This window comes from Dermochelys coriacea, chromosome 2, assembly GCF_009764565.3.
Source record: "Dermochelys coriacea isolate rDerCor1 chromosome 2, rDerCor1.pri.v4, whole genome shotgun sequence".
Classification (NCBI taxonomy): domain Eukaryota; kingdom Metazoa; phylum Chordata; order Testudines; family Dermochelyidae; genus Dermochelys; species Dermochelys coriacea.
Window position 1 is genome coordinate 268,691,598 of NC_050069.1, and position 19,142 is coordinate 268,710,739.

Genomic DNA, 19,142 nt, shown 5'->3' on the forward strand with positions numbered 1-19,142 from the left:
CAGGTGGCTGGCCGGAGTATCTGCCAGAGACGTAATGTTTACACTGCCATTTTTAGCATGCTACCTTGGGCCCTGCTAGCACACATCTGACTGCCCAGGCTGGGCCGCTCACTCCCTGCTGCAGTGTAGACAGGTGCTAAGTGACTCACCGAAAGTTAAGGGAGAAAGAGAATCCAGGAGTCCTGACTCAGTCCCCTGCTGTAACCAGACAAGATGCAAGTTCAGGAGCCTGCGAGTCCCCTGCAAGAGTTCCCAGCACAGGGCATCTAGCACTCTCCTTGCTAGGCATCAGCTTGCTAGCAGCTGTATGCGTTTCCACAGCACCTAGCACAGTGCAGCCCTGACCCCCGACTGTGGCCTCTAGGCCTTACTGGACTAGAAATACAAATCAATAGATAATCTAGTCTTGGAGCCAGTGCAGGATCAGCCTCTACAGTATCTGCTCCACTGTTCATTTTAAATATTCAAAGGGATGGAGCTTCCAACACTTCCCTTGGAGACCAAGACACTTCCACATGTGGGTGTTTTTTTCTTTGTTTAATTTCATCCCCTTAGAAGCAATTTATCACATAATGTAGAGAGCATCCTTCATGTGGAAGGACTTCTATAAAGCAACCACTTCACCTACCACTGAAATGCAGCCACCTCTGGGCTGGAACAGGGCATCTGTTTCACAGGGCACAGGAAACAGTGCACAGCAATATCCTCAGTTGGCATTTGGACCGGGCACTGCACTGTCCCATCATGTCCAGAAGACGGTGCCTCCAGCCACCCAGGTTCCCCGGACACCGCTACTACCCAGATACTGACTCGGCCACCAAACCACAGGTTCAAAAAGCTGGTCAGCTCCCCTATAAATGCCCCTTGCATGCATCCACCTCTCCCCAGTTGGAGCGGCAGTGATGGAGTGGAAAGGGAAGTTACCTGGCCACAGAACAAGCGTGGCATGGCCAGCTGCAGGGCAAGCTCCCCCCCCACCCACCGCCCAAGCCTTCACCTTGCCCAGGTGGGATCCTCTCAAGGGATGAGTTTGGTTTCTGTAGCCTTTCAGTCCATGACCTGTGGTCACGACCAAGGGGCCCAGTTAGCGCCAGTTGCGATGGTGATTTCCTGCGGGGGACACTGGGCACTGGCAGCTAGGCTGAGACCCATCACACTCATTTCACATGGGCCAGCACAGAGTCACAGAGGACACTAGATCCTTTTGGTCTCCACCAAGCGGGGCTGGGTTTGAACCCAGCTCCTGGAGGTGGGAAGCACCAGCTCCCATTGCCAACCCCTCCTTTCTGCTTGGACAACGTTGTTTTCCTGATCTCAGCAAGGACTGAGACCCTATGTTTTTGATCCACGCCAGGCATGGTCAGCCTTGGTGCCCCATGTTGCACTGGTGCATTTCCCATGGGGAAGCAGAGAATTCATGGGTATTGGGGATAATCTGATGGGAATGGAACCCTAGAGGTGAAGGACATTGGCCCCCAAAAGCCATCTCTTGGGGATACCTTCAGCCCCATGCTCAGCCCGATTCTAGCTCAACCGAGACGCTGAGCCAGCCAGGTTCCTCCGAGAGCCCTGGGGCCACAAACGAGGACACATCACCCCTGCTGGGGCTCTGAACTCCCGCAGCGGGCTCCTGTCACACAGCACTCGCTGCAAACAAGCCTGGCTCTGTCTGCTTTGATGCTGGTTTTCACAAGGAGATTGAATGGGCTGCACCTGCTTAACATTCCCGGCGCTTCCGCCTCGGCGGGATGAATGCGCTCCCAGATTCCCGGCTCACGGGCACGTCTCAGAGCCGTTTCCAAGGGGACCAACCGAGAGGCAGCTTGGCCAGGCCTCAGGCTTGCTGCCGTGCCTGGGGGTGGGTGAGTAGAGAGGCAGGGCCGCCCGGAGGATTCAGGGGGCCTGGGGTCTTCGGCAGCACTTCGCCAAAGACATGGAGTGGAAGGACCCCTGCCGCCGAAAACTCTCTTGGAGGTCCCTGCAGGGCCTGGGGCAAATTGCCCCACTTGCTGGCTGTCTAGGAAGGATCATGGTATGATTCAGTGCAGAGCCCATTTCCAGCCCACCCCGTACTGCCCTCCTGGGGCACCCGCACCATCACCGTGAGACGCAGCCACTCCCGCTCTTCATCTGGGAGGTGTCTGGCCATACAATGGGGTGGGGGTGAGCCTTCCCTCCCCCCTGCCCTTTGAGGCTGGGTCAGACTCACGGTCCAGCTAATCCAGTGTCTCATCCAAGAGTGGCCAGTGCCAGCTGCTCCAGAAGAAGGTGGGCAGAGGTGGGATTCTCCTCTCACTACGCGGCTGTGCAGCACCATGAGTCCTGGATCACAGAGAATAAATACTGCTGTGGGGACGCTGCAGGACAGGCCATGGAGGAGCCATGGAGGGAACGCTCACCCACAGGACAGTACCACGCACCCACCTCTCCCACAAGGCCCACGAGCTAGGCTAGCCACCTTTCTAATTGCTGGTAACTGGACCCCCAAGGCCCTGCCCCCTTCTCTGCCTCTTTCCCCCGGTCACTTGCTGGATTGTCTCAAGGAGCCTGCCTGGAGTAGGAGACAGCCCCAGGTTAGAAGGGGCTGGTGCGGGTTAATGACCCGGCACCTCCTCCTGACCCGCAGTAACTGGGCTTTTGGGTCCGGTGCCATTTAGGGTTGCCGGGTGCCTGGTTTTCTACCGGAAAGTCCGGCTGAAAAGGGGATTTGGCAACCCTAAATCACAACCGGACACAGAAGCCCAAACCCAGACAGGTGGCAACCCTACACAAGCCAAGAATGCTCATTGGCGTCTCTTTCCCTCCCTTGTTTTTAGGGTCTGGATAAAAATCCCCTGAGAATTGAAGTAGCACGACAGGTGCCGTCCTCCCATCCAGCAGGTGCTGTCTGGCACCTGGATGGGCGGGTAGCTCTTTGGGGTACGGGCCGGGTGTCCCCCGCCGCGTGTTCTGAAGCACCTGCTGGGCTTTGAGTCGTGTTGAAATGCAGCAGCGCTCAGCGGATCCCACGTTCATCATTAGTGCGATTAAGGCGGTGTATTACGGTAGCCCCCGTTACCGTTGGGGCCCCGTGGGGCTAGGTGCTGTGCAGACAGACAGTGAGAGATAGTCCCAGCCCCAGAAGTGCAAGATCCAGAGGCAGGAATACAGGCTCTCGGGAACTTTCACTGCAAAACCAGGCGCTGCGCAAGGTCAGGAGCCTCCTCCAGCGTCGGGCAGCCGCCCTGTGGGAGCTTTGTAAATCCCGGCAGCGCCTACACACAGGCAGCTTTGGGAGTCTAGCCCAAAGACCTGGCAGCTGCACTTCAAGACACGGGTCAGAGCAAGGAACCAGTGGGATGAGCCGTGGTCACCACTCCCCAGTGGCTTAGCCATGGTTCAAAGCCCTTTGCTGCCCACCGTCACGACCGCACGGGGAGGGGGGGGAAGCGCAGCCTGCAATCAGAGCTGGGGATCCTAAGGCTGAGTCAGTGCCAGGATCAGAACTCGGGGCTTCCCGAGTCCCTACCCTGTGATCCCGCCTCTCCCTCCATCATCCAGCCTGCCCACGGGGGCTCCAGCATAACCCGGCTTGCTGCAGAGTGAGACACGGCACGCTCTCCAGACAGCCCCACTTCCAGGCAAGGTCCCGGGGGAACCAGGCGATGAGTCTCTTCTGGTATTAACGAGCACGTTTAACGATCACCACCTGCATGAAACATCATCCCAGGTGCCCTGCATCCCAAACCAGCAGCATCAGCCTCTAACCCGCTTGGAGCTTTTCCCAAAAAGCACCTCCCCTCACTCTGTGCCCACAGGCCTGTGGAGGTGTAGCGGGGGGGGGGGGAGAGAAGCCCCATCTTTGCCAGTGTCTGATGCGTTGACTCATCTCCATTCCTCTATCCCAGGGCTCTCAGACTCTGTCCCTTCCTAGTGATCAGCTCCCTGGTTTCTCCTGGGGACCCCCCCGCCCATCCTGTGTCTTCCCCTCCAGGAATTCTTCATTCCCCTCCCCCATCACCTCTTGCAGAGCCGCTGGGGAGCCTGCGGGGAAATCCCTGATCCCACACTCCTTCCTATCAGTGCCCATCCCCTCAGCTTCTAGGACCTTGCCTCTTCTTAAAGGGACAGAGCACCAAAGAGTCCCCCCCCCCGCCTGCCCCCACCACGAGCTATCCTAGCTCCTTCCTCTAGCTATGTGTCATCCCACCCCCACCCCCCATCCCTGGTGGCTGCCTCCTCTCTGAGCACCCGCTGTCACCATAGGGACATGGGCCAGGTGGGCTCCATCCCCACCCCCAGCTCCTTGCTTCCCCCCCATTCCCCCACGGATGACCTAGCCCTGAGGCTTCCTAGAGCTTTAGGGATGCGACGGCCCAGGGGCAGCAAATGAAAATGGGGTGGGGGGGGAGACCCTACTCAAGGGGAAGTCCGGGGCCTGGTGTGAGCCCAGCTCTAATGGCCGCTGCGACACCCCCAAGCCAGAACGCACTGCAAGCACAGGGGACTTCAGCTGGGGGCTGGGCAGGGGGAGACGGGGCCCATCGGCTCGGAAGGGGAAGAGCAGCGATTCCTTAGACTAAATCTGGTAGCAGGACAAAAGGCCCATCACAAGCACCCCTGCCCGGCCCCCTCCCTACTCACCCCACAATACCTACTCACTCACATGCCCTGCCCCTCCCTACTCAGCACGCACCCCCTCCTTACTCACTCCCTGCCTCCACCATGCCCCCCTGCTTATCCCCCACCCACCCCCCACCATGCTCCCTCCCTACTCACCCCCAATATGCCCCTGCCCCTCCCTACTCAGCACCCACTCCTTCACCTGCCCCCTCTTTACTCACTCACTCCCTCCACCATGCCCCCCTACTTACCCTCCACCCACCCCGATGTGCCCCCTCCCTACTCACCGCAATACTCATCCCCGCACCATGTCTCCTCTCTAATCACCCTCCAACCCCTCACTGGCCCCCTCCTTACTCACCCCCTCCCCCACCATGTCCCCTCCCTACTAATCCCTACCCCCTCACCGTCCTCTTCCCTACTCACCCCCCCACCATATCCCCCTATTCACCCTCCAACTCCTCACATGCCCCCTCCTTACTCACTCCCTGCCCACCCCTCCCCCACCTCATCCCCTCCCTACTAACCCTACCCCGCCACCATGCCTACATCCCTCACTCTCCCCTTCCCTACTGACCCCCCACCCCATTCACTCCCCACAGGCAGGGGCAGAGATGGTCAGGTAAATAAGCCAAAAAGAGCCCTGCTGAAGGCAGCGGTCCCTGCAAAGCTGCCCACGCTACAGGATCCTGCACGACTCCGCGCGTCTGGCTCCCTGAGCAGGTGCTTGAGCTAGATGAGAAGAAAGGAGGGAGGCAAGCGGGGAGAGATGAGAGGAGGAGAGCAGTCGGCTGTCTGGCCAGCAAGGTGATGTAGGCGAGATTTATGGCCTGGGAAAAGCTCCCAAGAGAAGGACCCTTCCTGGCAGCCCTTTCTTGCGAGGATCCCTTCCCCACCAGGTGTGCAGACAAGAGAGCTCTCCCACTGAGCAAGAGGCCCAAGGACATCTACTGTCCCACCGTGCTGGACCTGGGGTTGGACCTGCAGCCAGGAGCCACTGGCTCATCCCAAGAAGGCAGCAAGCCCAGCCCCTAGCCCTGGTAGGTGGCTTTCATGGGACGGTGCTCTCCTGAGAAAGTGCTTTGCCAGCAACAGCTGCCCACCAGGAACCAACCAATCATGGCCAGACAGGGGAGGAACTGATATTTATTTCAGAAGTCCGTGTCTGTCCTGGCCAGCCCAGACTCCTGTGGACAGGGACGGGGTGGCCCCTCTGTATGAAGGGCACCATCCCGATATCATTGCTATGGACCCTCATGCACTGATCAGTGATCAGAAGCCACACGCATGGCCCGTGAGCTCTGGGACTGTGAGCAGTGCAGCTTCACAGAGAGAGGGTGAAACACTTAGACTCTTTGTGCTGACCTGAAGTCACTGGGAGTTCTGGGTGTCAAAGGGATCCAGGGCTCAGCTCTCAATGGTCGACGAGTTCACGGGGCAAGGAGAGAGCTCATACGCTTGTAGCACTGAGCCTGCTCGTGTAGCCGATGTTCCATCTGGTGATGGCTACGGAAGAGCACCCGAGCCACCTCTGAGAGAAGCTAGTGGCTCTCGCTGAGATGAGGCACTGAAGTGGTTTGCAGCAGGAATAAAAAAAGAAGGGAGTCTCCATAGCTCAAGGTTTAAAACTCACCCCCACCCCCTCGGGCCTGTTGTCATTTTAGACCAAAAGATCTGGAATCTGGATCCTGCTCTGTTCTCCCCATGACACTCCATCAGCATGTGGGGCTGCAGCAGACCAAAGGACAATGGCCCTGGACCAGGAGTGGCATAGGGACAATAGAAGCAGCCCTATGCCGCACCCCCATTGCTAGGTGTGTTTGTGGGAGGACATGCTCATAGCACGCAGGGCTACAAGAATTTGGGAGCTGCAAGGCATGTGTATTCTGGGATCCCAGACGCATGGAGTTCCCCAGGACTGGGTTCCAGCATCTTCACTTTCATTTACCAACAGGTTCCGTTCCCTCGAGGTTGCAGAGAGAACATTGAAAACATGCCCAATGCAGCGATGTCTGCCCAAGTCCGAAGAGAATTTGAGATGATAGCTTTTTGAAGGGGGAGCTGCCCCATTCATCTCAGGAAGGGCACCATAGCCTCCAGAGCACAAGCCGTTACAGAACGGCACTGGGAAAGCTCACCTTTTGTGTTGCTACAACCCAAATAATAGAACTGGAAGGGACCTCTAGAGGTCATCTAGTCCAGTCCCCTGCACTCAAGGCAGGACTAAATATTATCTAGACCATCCCTGACAGGTGTTTGTCCAACCTGCTCTTAAAAATCCCCAATGATGGAGATTCCACCACCTCCCTGGGCAATTTATTCCAGTGTTAACCACTCTGACAGTTAGGAAGTTTTTCCTGATGTCCAACCTAACCTACCCTTGCTGCAATTTAAGCCCATTGCTTCTTGTCCTAGCCTCAGAGGTTAAGAACAATAATTTTTCTCCCTCCTCCTTGTAACAACTTTTTATGTACTTGAAAACTGTTATGTCCCCTCTCAGTCTTCTCTTCTCCAGACTAAACAAACCCAATTTTTTCAATCTTCCCTTATAGGTCATGTTTTCTAGACCTTTAATCATTTTTGTTGCTCTTCTCTGGACTTTCTCCAATTTGTCCACATCTTTCCTGAAATGTGGCAGCCAGAACTGGACACAATACTCCAGTTGAGGCCTAATCAGCGTGGAGTAGAGCGGAAGAATTACTTCTTGTGTCTTGCTTACAATACTTCTGCTAATAAATCTCAGAATGATGTTTGCTTTTTTTGCAACAGCGTTACACCATTGACTCATATTTAGCTTGTGATCCACTGTGATCCCCAGATCCCTCAAATCTCCAGCCCTTATTATTATGAGGAAACAGTCCAAATGCAAACCACGTCAAACTGCTACAGAGATGCTTGCCTGAGTCTGTAGGCAGCCTGAAACAATAGCTGGGAAGTGATAACTACCCCATTCCTCTCAGTGGGCTGTTAACCCAAACCAAATGAATGGAAATACAATTGGCAACATTAACTATTCCCACCAATCTTTTTAGCAGAATGGTCCAGCTAATGGGCTTATGCTGCAACCTCAATATTTTCCAGGTGCCCAGCCTCCAGCTTCCCCTTCAGACGTCTGTCAGGCAATTCTGCATTTTCAGTACAAGACTCCGCTGCACTCTGAAAGTCACAAGTGCTGGAACAGAGCCCAATTAATTACGTATCAAATTAAAAACCATCGGGTACCCTGTACTGACTGGCTTAGTCACCTGGGACCAGATTTTTAAAGGCAAAACCCCACTAGGTGTCTAAACCCCATGAAACATGCAGCCCTTTTCCCTTTAATTGTGTACACACCTCCGTCTTTTAAATGACCAGCAGCCAAGCCAGGATCTCTCCTCTGCCACTTCAGTATCCAGGCACTGGGCCACAGACATTAGCTCCAGCTGGCTGCAGAGCAGAGAGGATCCTGATTAGATCTCAGGACAGCACTGGAGAATTCAAAGGCAGCTTGGGATGTGGAAGTGTTCTTCTCACTGCCCCGTGTCCCTTCACTGGTGTGTGCGCGTCTGGTGAAATGATGCTTATTGACAGCACTCTCACCCTTCCAAGGCTAGGTATGTCCTTTCGGAAAGGCAGCGTGGATAAGCCTTTGCTCTGTTATGAAAGACCTGGGTTCTACTGAGCTCTGCTGCAAGTGACCATGTTCAGTTAAATGGGTGAATGACGGGTACTTTCCCCTAAAGCGCTAGTATGAGGCCTTGGTTAGTAATGAAAGTTGTGAGGGGCACAGATATATTATCGGCAGAAGAGCCAGGACTCCAGCTTATGGTCTCCTGGCTTGCAGCTCAGTGTCCCTTCCCCTAAGCTACAGGGCCCAAGGCATATGCACTCCCAAACCCCCGTCACATGAACTCCTGCAACAGGGGCCAAAATTACCTTGTTTATCACATTGTATGAACGTGGTGGATAAAACTCAATTCTATTCTGTCTCCAGCTCTCTCTAGCCTTTTTCCTTTTAGATACCTGCAGAGCCCAAAAGATGTCAGTATGCCACCTTGCGGGACTTGTCCCTACCTGCCTAGCTCAAATCCAACTCTTGTCTGTCTGCCCCACAGGGCTGCCCCCATGACTCATTTCCCAAGAAGTCTGCCATATACAGCTCGCCAGAAGCTTAGAGAATTCCCGGCAGCAGAGATAGTAACTGTTCTTCCTCCGGTACCTTCCAGTATATTTGCACTCTCCCTAGAGTTCTCTGGTGGTAGAAGCAGCCCTGTATATTAGATTAAAAAGGGATAAACCTGGAGTTTAGACCCAACACTTCAGGTTTGCTTGAACAGAATGCAAATAAAGCAATTTATCATACTTCCACATTTCCCTACACGGCTGAAAATCAAACCACAGTATCAGGCTAGTGCCTAACCACTGCACAGTGAAGCTGATTAAACCAACATAAATTGGAGTGAACAGTCTGATTTCTTTGGCCAAGATGAGCAAAATGCAGAGAGAAAGCCACCAGCATCAGAGGGAATTTGATTAACACGTTCAGCTTTAATAAGATGAGGTGTCATCAAATAATGTTTACATTTCATAAGTGCCTTTTATCTCCAACGATGCACTTTAGAGAAGCTATTGTGCGCACAAATCCTTTGCTGCTGAAATGCAGCCACATCTAAGGTGGAACATGGCAGATGTTTAAGAGCTCAGGGCAAGGAGTGGATACAATGCTGTATCCAATTGAAACTGCACGGCAAGCTAAGGTAGGCAGAATGTAATGTAAAACTTTGGTTGGGATGATTTAGTTGGGTTGATCCCGCTTTGAGCAAGAGGTTGAACTAGATGACCTCCTGAGGTCTCTTCCACTCCTAATCTTCTATGATTCTATGTTGGTATCTGGCCCACAGACTGGTAAAAGCCCTTAACTCATACAAAAACTGTCACAGAACCTTTAATGACTTCAAGTGGCCAGGACATTGGCTTTATGTTTCATCCAAATAGTGGCACCTCCAGCCATGCAATGCTATCTAATACCATGCTGGGGTATTGGTTGCACAGTCAGACAGAAGAGTGCCCCCTCATGAGTCACTCGCTGCTCACATAGGTTATACACAGACACCAGATGGTACAGTACCGGGGCTGAACTATTCAGCCTGGATGCATTGGGACCATATTACAAAAATATGTCCCCAAAGTGGTGGTGGCTGCTACGAGAAAAGATCAAAAGAGTCATGGGGAGCGAAAACACAAAAGTGTAAAACACGCTTTAGATTTTTTACTAACAGCTGTTGTCCTAAAAAAGCATCTTTCATTTAAGGGTTTCTAAGCACTTAATGCCATTCTAGAGCCAGCACATTCCCTAGCTGTGATGAAGTGGGGTTTTTTTGTACTAGATTTATGATTCCTATGCATGCCTTAGTTTCCTTCTACACTGGGCCTAGCTATTGGGGGCAGGGTGGTGAGAGGGATTAAATCTGCTCTCAGGGAAGAGCAAGAGGCATAGGTGGGCATGTGTCATCTCGCTGTCTGGGCCATAAATGAACAGGCTGAAAAAATTGACTCAAATCAACAGAGGCTCCTTTGTCAAGACAAAAATAATCCCAACCCCTGAAAAATTCACACCAAGCAGCAGGGAACCCTGGCAGGCAGGACATGTGAACTGAGCTGGAGAACAAGGAGGAAAAGATGTCGCGTGATGAGAAGAGCTGTTTTTTTTTTGTGGGGGGGGGGGGGGAGAGAAAGGTACAGGACTCAGGAGCTCTCACCTGGGGGAGGGCAAAGGGACAAGAGAGGGAGCCAGAAATTAAGTCCAGCACCAGTTGGTTGGATTATCATACCACTGGTTTGACTAGGATGGACTAGGGTTAACTTCTGCCTCTCTTTGCTCTCCTAATGACTTTCAGATTCTGTAGCCAGGTGCCTAATAAATTGTTACCTTGTTTGGAAAGACTGTCTGTGTTGCTGCAAGTATTCCCTGAGCGCGTTGCGCCCTGAAGGAAGACAGTACCAAGCCTCCCGCAGGACTCTGGCTGGGCTGGATTCACTGCAGTGAACCATGGAGCACTGTGTCCAGTTTTGGGCCCCACACTACAAGAAGGATGTGGAAAAATTGGAAAATTTCCAGCGGAGGGCAACAAAAATGATTAGGGGTCTGGAGCACATACTTATGAGGAGAGGCTGAGGGAATTGGGATTGTTTAGTCTGCGAAAGAGAGGAATGAGGGGGGATTTGATAGCTGCCTTCAACTACCTGAAAGGGGGTTCCAAAGAGGATGGATTTAGACTGTTCTCAGTGGTAGCAGATGACAGAACAAGGAGTAATGGTCTCAAGTTGCAGTGGGGGAGGTTTAGGTTGGATATTAGGAAAAACTTTTTAATTAGGAGGGTGTTGAAGCACTGGAATGGGTTACCTAGGGAGGTGGTGGAATCTCCTTCCTTTGAGGTTTTTAATGTCAGGCTTGACAAAACCCTGGCTGGGGTGATTTAGTTGGGGATTGGTCCTGCTTTGAGCAGGGGATTGGACTAGATACCTCCTGAGCTCCCTTCCAACCCTGATAGTCTATGATTCTATGACAGGTTTCAGAGTAGCAGCCGTGTTAGTCTGTATTCGCAAAAAGAAAAGGAGTACTTGTGGCACCTTAGAGACTAACAAATTTATTAGAGCATAAGCTTTTGTGAGCTACAGCATTGGATGAAATGCATCCGATGAAGTGAGCTGTAGCTCACGAAAGCTTATGCTCTAATAAATTTGTTAGTCTCTAAGGTGCCACAAGTACTCCTTTTCTTTTTATGATTCTATGGAGAGAGAGAGAGAGAGAGAGGGATCACTGGGGCTGAAGGCCCAGTATTGGAATCTTGTAAGCCATGTGCCTGCCCCTTGGAACTGTGAGAGTCTTTGGGGCCTGGCACATTAATGGGCTCACTCCCAATAGACTGGTTACAGGCTGGGGCATAGACCACATCCTGTGACTCCATGACACGAGCCATTAGCGCCATTCTACAAACTGGCAGGCTGAGAGAGTACCGAGGTCTCCTGACTCCTAGCCCTGGCCTGCAACTCCAAGACCATTCTTCCTCACAACAGACGAGTTGGAGCATAATTCTTTATCATCGTTCTTACAAAGCTGGGCAAGGCCAACCTTATAATAGTAAGATATATTATAGGTCTTATACAGCTCTTTTCATCCCTGGATCTCAAAGTGCTGTACAAAGAGGGTCGGTAGTACCATCCCCATTTTACAGATGGGAAACTGAGGCAAAGGAATGAAATGACTTGCCCAAGGTCACCCAGCAGACCAGTGGCAGGGAAGGGAATAGAACCCAGGTCCACTTCTGAATGACAGTGCAGTGCTATCTCCACTAGGCAATTCCACTTTCCACTGCAATAAAATAGTGTCCTGAGTGTTAGATCTGGTGCAATGCACAGCACAGACATGGCCTCACATGGCTCGTCTACCCTGACAAGGGGAACAGGGCTAGAATCCTGCTAGGGACAACGGTGATACAGAAGTGCAGCAGTTAGCACAATTTTGTCACTAGCACAGATAAGGCCCTAGTGTCCAGTGCACGCTGCCTCCATTTTAAGAGGAACCACAGGAGCTTTGCAAAAATCAGCAACTCAATTATCTAAACATTTCCAGGGAGAGGTGCTGAAGTGACCTCTCAATGAATGGATTGCCCAGGCGACAGGGAGATCCCCTATTCAACATCCTGCTGGCAGCAAGGATTCACAGAGCCTTTGAAAAGGCTCCCTGAACTGTGACCCCCAGGGGTCTCCCTGAAAGGGAAATTTCTATGCATGCTGCACATACAGCTGGGAGGGAGAGGGCACAAACAATGAGTGACACTGTTCCTAGAAAGCCGGGCAGGGATTTGATTTGGAATAGCCAAGCCATTCACAACTCACTCTGAATCCCAGATCAGAGAGAATGCCCCCGGGTCTCCATTTTGCTCAACAGTGCGTTGCTTGTAGTGTAGTAATGTGATATTTAAATTCAAGGGTATTTATTAGTCCACTGGATGAGCTTTGATGTCCCGCATCTTAGGGTTGTTCCAACTTAGAAGGAAGAAGAGCCCACGTTACACTTGTCACGAAGCTAAATCAGCAGCAGGGAGTTTAAAGGAACTGAGTATCCAGCACTGCTGATACCCCACCAACCTCTTTTGAAGCTGTTTTTTTTTAAATGGGCAGGGATTGGGGGAAGGAAGGACGAACCTCACTATTCCAGTAAAACAGTTTTATAAGCAAACGTCAGTCATCTATTGCTCAGCCCCTAAAACCAGGACAGCAGAGAAACCCGTGTGGCAAGTTAAGAACACAGGATTTGCCTTGGATGACCAGTTGTCCCGATTTTTGGGGCTTTTTCTTATATAGGCACCTATTACTCCTCCACCTCCTGTCCCGATTTTTCACACTTGCTATCTGGTCATCCTAGACTTGTCAGACTAGATCAGAGCAGTGGGCCCATCTAGTTCAGTATCCAGTCCCTGACCAGTACCAGATTCTTCAGTGGAAGGTGGAAAATACCCATGATGGTGTAACCAGCCAGTAGGGGAAGTTTCTTCCCAACTCCTTTAGGCAGTGAATTGGTTTCTATCGCAATTATGACAGGTTTCACAGTAGCAGCCGTGTTAGTCTGTATTCGCAAAAAGAAAAGGAGTACTTGTGGCACCTTAGAGACTAACAAATTTATTAGAGCATAAGCTTTCATAAGCTCACGAAAGCTTATGCTCTAATAAATGTTAGTCTCTAAGGTGCCACAAGTACTCCTTTTCTTTTATCCCAATTATGGAGATTCTCATTTAGCCTAATGAACTCTTGGTCTCTATGACTTCTTGTGGCAGAGAGTTCCATGGGCTAATTATGCTTTGTGTAAAAGGTTTTATAGCTATTTTAAATGAGGTGACTTCAGTTTAATGGTTTTTGTTTTATGGGGTTGCAAATAGGAATCAATTTATGGTCTCTGTACCAGCCATTATTGTGTACATCTCATGTCCTCCCTTATGTCTTCACTCTAAGCCGTCCCAGTAAATTCAATCTTGCTCCTGCATTTGAATCCCCTTCCATTTTATAAGCTGTAACAGATTAGAGGTGGCAAGCTCTAAAGTATCACAAAAGTATATAAACATGGTGGTACCATCAGCATCAGAGGTATGATCGTGGGATGGCTCCCACTGACTTCAGCAGAGTTTGGATGAGGCCCCACTTCTCTTTATCCAATCTTCCTACCTATTTTACTGCACTCCATCATTGTAGTAATTGAGCATCTTTTCATTTCTATTGCACCTTCCATCACAGGGTCTCAAAGTGCCGAGCACACTGTGGATGCTATATAATAACGAAGTACATTAAGACTAAAGGTATGTCTTCACTACCTGCCGGACAGCGATCGATCCAGTGGGGATCAATTTATCGTGTCTAGTCTAGACAAGATAAATCAACCCCCGAGCGCTCTCCCGTTGACTCCTGTACTCCAGCACCGAGAGAGGCACAGGTGGAGTCCATGGGGGAGTGGCAGCAGTCGACTCACTGAGGAGAAGACACCCCAGTAAGTCGATCCAAGTATGTCGACTTCAGTTATGTTATTCATGTAGCTGAAGTTGCATAACTTAGATCGATCCCCCCTCACTGTAGACCAGGGCTCAGGATAACAGTGAGGCAGGTATCAGCCTTATTTTCCAGAAAAATAAACTGAGGCAGGTCAGTTAAGTGACTTGACTTTAGGTCCCTGAGTTCTCTTCCTAACGTGGCAAAGTAAGGAGGAGAACCCATATATGATCCCCAGTCCTATAACTTAATCACAAGATGATCCTTCTTGGCAACCAACTGGAATTAGAAGAAGGGTGATTTGGCCAAGTTCACATAGTAGGTCTGTGAAAGAGCTGGGAACATAACTTGGAAATCCTGCCTATCAGACCCAGGCTTGCTCTGTCTAATCTATCATGATGTGTGGTTTGATTTCACCACTTCCATTAAATGTTGATTATCTGATGCCTGGGTATATAAAATATTCATTAATACACAGAAATAAATCAGATGCATTAGAAAGGGCCCTCCCTCCCTTATTTGACGACTTTGATGTCCCCTATCTCAACTAGGTAACAAGCTTAGACTTGTATATACTTAGCTGTAGCCAATGCATTATCTGAAAACAATTTGATACTCAATTAAAATAGGTTTCAGCAGATCCACATCTTAGAATATCACGCATGAGAATTTACTTCAGCTCCCCACAGATTTGCAAAACAGTTTTGTACAAAAACCACGTTTTTTATTTCACAAAATTGGGTGGCTGTGTTGCAGGAATAAAACCGGCCCTATACAGAGGATCAGATGAAAAAGTCGCCACGTGTATTTATACAGAAACACAACAGCGTTAAGAATTCAGGTACTTTGTAGGATCATCACTAGTACAGTAAAAAATAGTCTCCATCTGGATCCTTTAAATTTGAAATTGATCACACTAAAAACAACCTGAGGTTATTCTAAACTGGACCATGGCCTGAACCAGAATTCCATGCTCACTCCAAAGACACTGGAGGGAAAGGTAACATGTGGAATGGATTTCTTTTATGAAAGGTGGGGGGAGGGGAGGCCCTCACCGTTCTTTGCTAGGCACTGTAGATTCTTAGAGCTTGACAATGGGAAAGTGTTATTCTTATACACTGGAAGTAACAAGGCCAAGTACAATTGTATGAGCATGGAGCTGATGTGCAGACAGCCCAAAAATGGTTACTTCACACATGTACACAAATTCTCGGGTCTGGAAAGTTCAACTATTAACATTTCGAGGCATCAAACACTTGAGTGCTCTTCAAGGCAAATCTGTATTTGTTTTACTTTATGAAATAGCTCTGTGGGTTTCAGATCCTCTGGGCAATCTCTCCCCCCCACTAGTGAACTAGCTGTGGTCAAGCTTTAAAACAAACAGCCCATCTTACACTCCTGATCGCAGAGATCCATCACTGAATGATCCTAAGAGCTTTGGTGACAATGCTTGTCAGAAAGCTCTCTCTGGAAGGAGAGGACCTGAACCGCACTGAGGATGTGAACTATGCAGTCACTAATGATGAGGGCAAGGAGTAGCATTTGGCAGTCCCCAAACTCAGTCCATATTAGTGGCATTGTGTTGGTTTTCTCAATCGCCCTTAACCATGGAGCGTGCTCAGAGTCAACTGCCAAACCTGTCCCCCCACTGCCCCGCAAAGAATGGAATGATAAAGCTCATCAAGTGGAGGGTGAAGTGTGAATAGAGGAGTGAGTGTTCTCCCACCTCCAATACCAGTCCAGAAAGAAAAAGTACCACGTTTGCTGAATTCTGGCCCCCTCCCCCCCCCCGGCTGTCTGCAAGAGGTAGTTCTGGCGTTCACACCCTCAGCCATCCCAACCCAATGCCATACACTAGCACTTCATTGCTATCTACTATTTTTTTTTTAAAGTTCAATTTTAAAAGAAAGAAGTATATGCTCCAAAAAGAAAGGGACTAAAATTTGTTTTATTCCTCAGTTGGCTACTGTACCGAACTACCCAGAAGGAAGAGGATTCATCTACAAACTTCCCCTCCTTCCAATTAAACACAAAATAAAATATAAACTGGAGCAATAAAGCTCAGATAGAGTGGTTTGATTCTAACTGATTCACTCCTGGCTCTATTCACATCGGATCAATATTTTCTTTAATAAGTTAGCGAGGCAGCCTTGGGGCTCAGCTATTGCCCTTAATGATTATCTACCTGTAATGAATATGGTCAGAATTAACGAAGCTTCTGCTCCAAGGCAGTGGAAGGAGAACTCCTCCCTCACGCTCCCTTATGTGCTCAAGCCACTGGTTTGCTCTATTTGATCTTGATGCGTTGCATGTTACACAGTAGATTACACCTCAGAGACTATGGATGGAATCGCCACCTACTATATTCTAATATACAGTTATGCCTCCAACCCAAAAGCCCCTCCCTGTCTCTAAAGAGAATCCAAAGATTAAGCAGCAGAAGCAGCAAGATAAAGGAAAACCAGCACAGAGAACTCATTCCATAGGGTAAATGTGTGAAGGACATCCTGCCAGCATATGAAGGTGCGATGACTACCGCTCTCTGTGTTCAGCGTACGTGCTCCCCAAAGGACTACAGCCAAATAATGCCAGACTATAAAGTCTGCGAGAGGGTAGGAGGTGCAGGTAGGCTGATGGGGGACCAAAAACCCCTGAAAGGAACAGAAGGAAACTGAGGAAATCCATTTTTGGTCGCCACTATCTTGGTTCTAGGGATCAGATCTAGAAGTTGCTTGTTGCTGGATGAGTTAAGGAGCTGCTGAGGCTGGCGTTGCTCCCGCTGTAGGTGGAGTCACCCCGTCAATTGGTGGTGGTGGCTGCTGCGATGGAGGGGGATCTGCAAATACAGTGGAGACAAGCACGTGAGCATCAGAACCAGATGAGGTAGAAAAGTTAATCAAGAGGTTTAAATTATGCGCAAGAAGTGGAGCTATTTTCTTACAAAATCCATCTCTGTATAGCAGTGACACATGGCTTCCCAGGGGAAATGGAGAAGGGTCTAGCACTGGAATTATTTCACATTAGTCTGGGCACTGCAGTGAACTGCACTGGCTCCTGGAGATGGCCATGACCCTCCAGGGCTTTTCCATCACTACATTCTATGATTAACACTTTGCATTTGTGCTGTGCTTTTCATCCTCAAAGCACAGTACACACTCACATTCCTTCAGCGAGGTAGAGAAGTGCCATCCCCACTTTGTACAGAGTGGGTGACTGAGGCAGACAGGTTTAGCAGCTTGCTGAGATTATGTAGGGAGTTAATGTCAGAGATGGGTTTAGCACTTCACTGTTCCCATCTCCCAGTCCTGTGCTCAGAGCATTAGATCAAGCCTCTTGTCTGTTTAAAACAGATGTAACAACACACTTTACAAGCAGAGATCTGCACATACAGATTCAAGAAGTATATATAGGTGCCACCACAGGCAGAGATCTGAAAATGTGGCACAGTGGGGAGAGAAGAAAGAGGGTAGGTACAAAGGCCGGGTTTCACGCACAATGATCAGAGCACAGGGAAATAGATGCTAATGGAATAAGACGGGGTTGTTCAGGAGAGGGAGAAAGTCAGGAATCAAGGTGAGGAAGAAGAGAATGGGGAAGTCAATTCAGTAGAGAGAGGACACTGTCAATGGTAGAGTTCCAGTAATATGGGAGAAGGAAAACAAAGGAAAGAAACAGCATAAGGAGGAGAGAAGAGACAACTCCAGGCAAAAGTAGCACTAGAACGAGACACTTCTGTTTACAGCAGTTATCATTAAAGGATCAGAATTTCCCTTGCACCCATATCTGAGATAGCAGCACTTGATCCGTATCTTTGCTAACAGGTAACTGCAATAGTTTCAGGTACCACCGTATAGTGACTGCTCATAAAGGGTTGACGTTTTAGGAGCACAGCACCTGGTATTATCATAATAGGTCAGACGGGTGGTTCAGCCAGTGCCTTATCCCGTCTGTGCAAGTGGACAGTACCACATACTTCTAAAGAAAGTGCAAGGAGCCCCTTACTAGACGAGCATTCCTGCTTTTGGGGGGGGGGCTTATGGGTATGTGTAACTTCTGTTTCTTGCATCTGTTTAAGTAACCTCCATGCAAAGTCTAAAGACTTTTGGCCCAGATCTTTGGCTGGTGCAAGCCAGTGTACCGTCAATCAACCAAGCCATCTGGATTTACACCAGCGGAGGATCTGACCCGTATATCTTTAGTTTCTTTTAACTAGCTTCCTCTTATTTTAAATCTCCCCTTTTCCAAAGATGAAATTCACAGAGCTAGTTTTTGGTATGATGCTGCTGCACTTAATTATACTGTGGTCACTACTAATTAGTGTTCAGTCACAGTTATGTCTTGAATCCACTCCTGTGTGTTATATTGGTTAAGCAGTGACTAATTTTCATGGTGACCACAATACCTCACAATCTTTACAAGTTAATCAGAAAGAGGCAGTAACACATGCTATGGTGCTGAGGGGCGGGAAGGAGAAAGAGAGAGACTTAAATCTTCCAACACTCCTTTGACAGAGATTTTTGGCTGCTAAAAACATACAGATTTGATGGTTCCCACAGCACACAAAAAAGGGTTTAAACTACAATCACTTTTCCAGTAATAATGAGACAAGCAATGGAAACAAACACAAGGTACATTCGGACAGAACTAATTCTGAAAACCCACTTACACATGCCATTGGGGGCTGCTAGGGGAATACGAGGTCCAATTATGTTTCCTGACATTGGTGGCATGCCAGATGGAGGAGGGCCACCACTGGTTGGGTGGATGTTGGCGGACACAGATGGCATCATCCGGCCTGGCATGGCCTGCCCAGATATCATTGAACCTGGCCCTGGCATCTGTCCTGCAGTGACATTAAAGAGAGATTGCAATGAAATTCAGTTAAAATACATATGTGAACAGACGAGAAAAAACATGGCCTAATTGTTCTCTGAGCAGAAAGAGAAAGAAATCTCATGTGCTCAGATTCAACTCTGTGCTTCCACTCCAAATGCCATCTGCGGCCATCCCAAAGGACAAGC

General features: G+C 49.5%; 1 protein-coding gene and 1 long non-coding RNA gene across 2 annotated transcripts in view; both read right to left on the reverse strand.

The window, feature by feature from the left end:
- Positions 1–1,232: 1,232 nt before the first annotated feature.
- LOC119852052 lies at positions 1,233–3,619 on the reverse strand. Its single transcript, XR_005291505.2, has 3 exons — positions 3,509–3,619; positions 2,210–2,322; positions 1,233–2,017 (listed from the first exon to the last, which is right to left on the reverse strand). It is a non-coding gene; the product is annotated as an uncharacterized LOC119852052 (long non-coding RNA).
- Positions 3,620–14,831: 11,212 nt separating this feature from the next.
- The window catches only part of SMARCC1 (SWI/SNF related, matrix associated, actin dependent regulator of chromatin subfamily c member 1), a 188,956-nt gene continuing 184,645 nt past the window's right edge, over positions 14,832–19,142 (reverse strand). The window contains 2 exon segments of the mRNA XM_038389503.2: positions 14,832–16,957; positions 18,788–18,964. Coding sequence (XP_038245431.2) covers positions 16,869–16,957; positions 18,788–18,964 — 266 coding nt within the window. The 3' untranslated portion in view covers positions 14,832–16,868.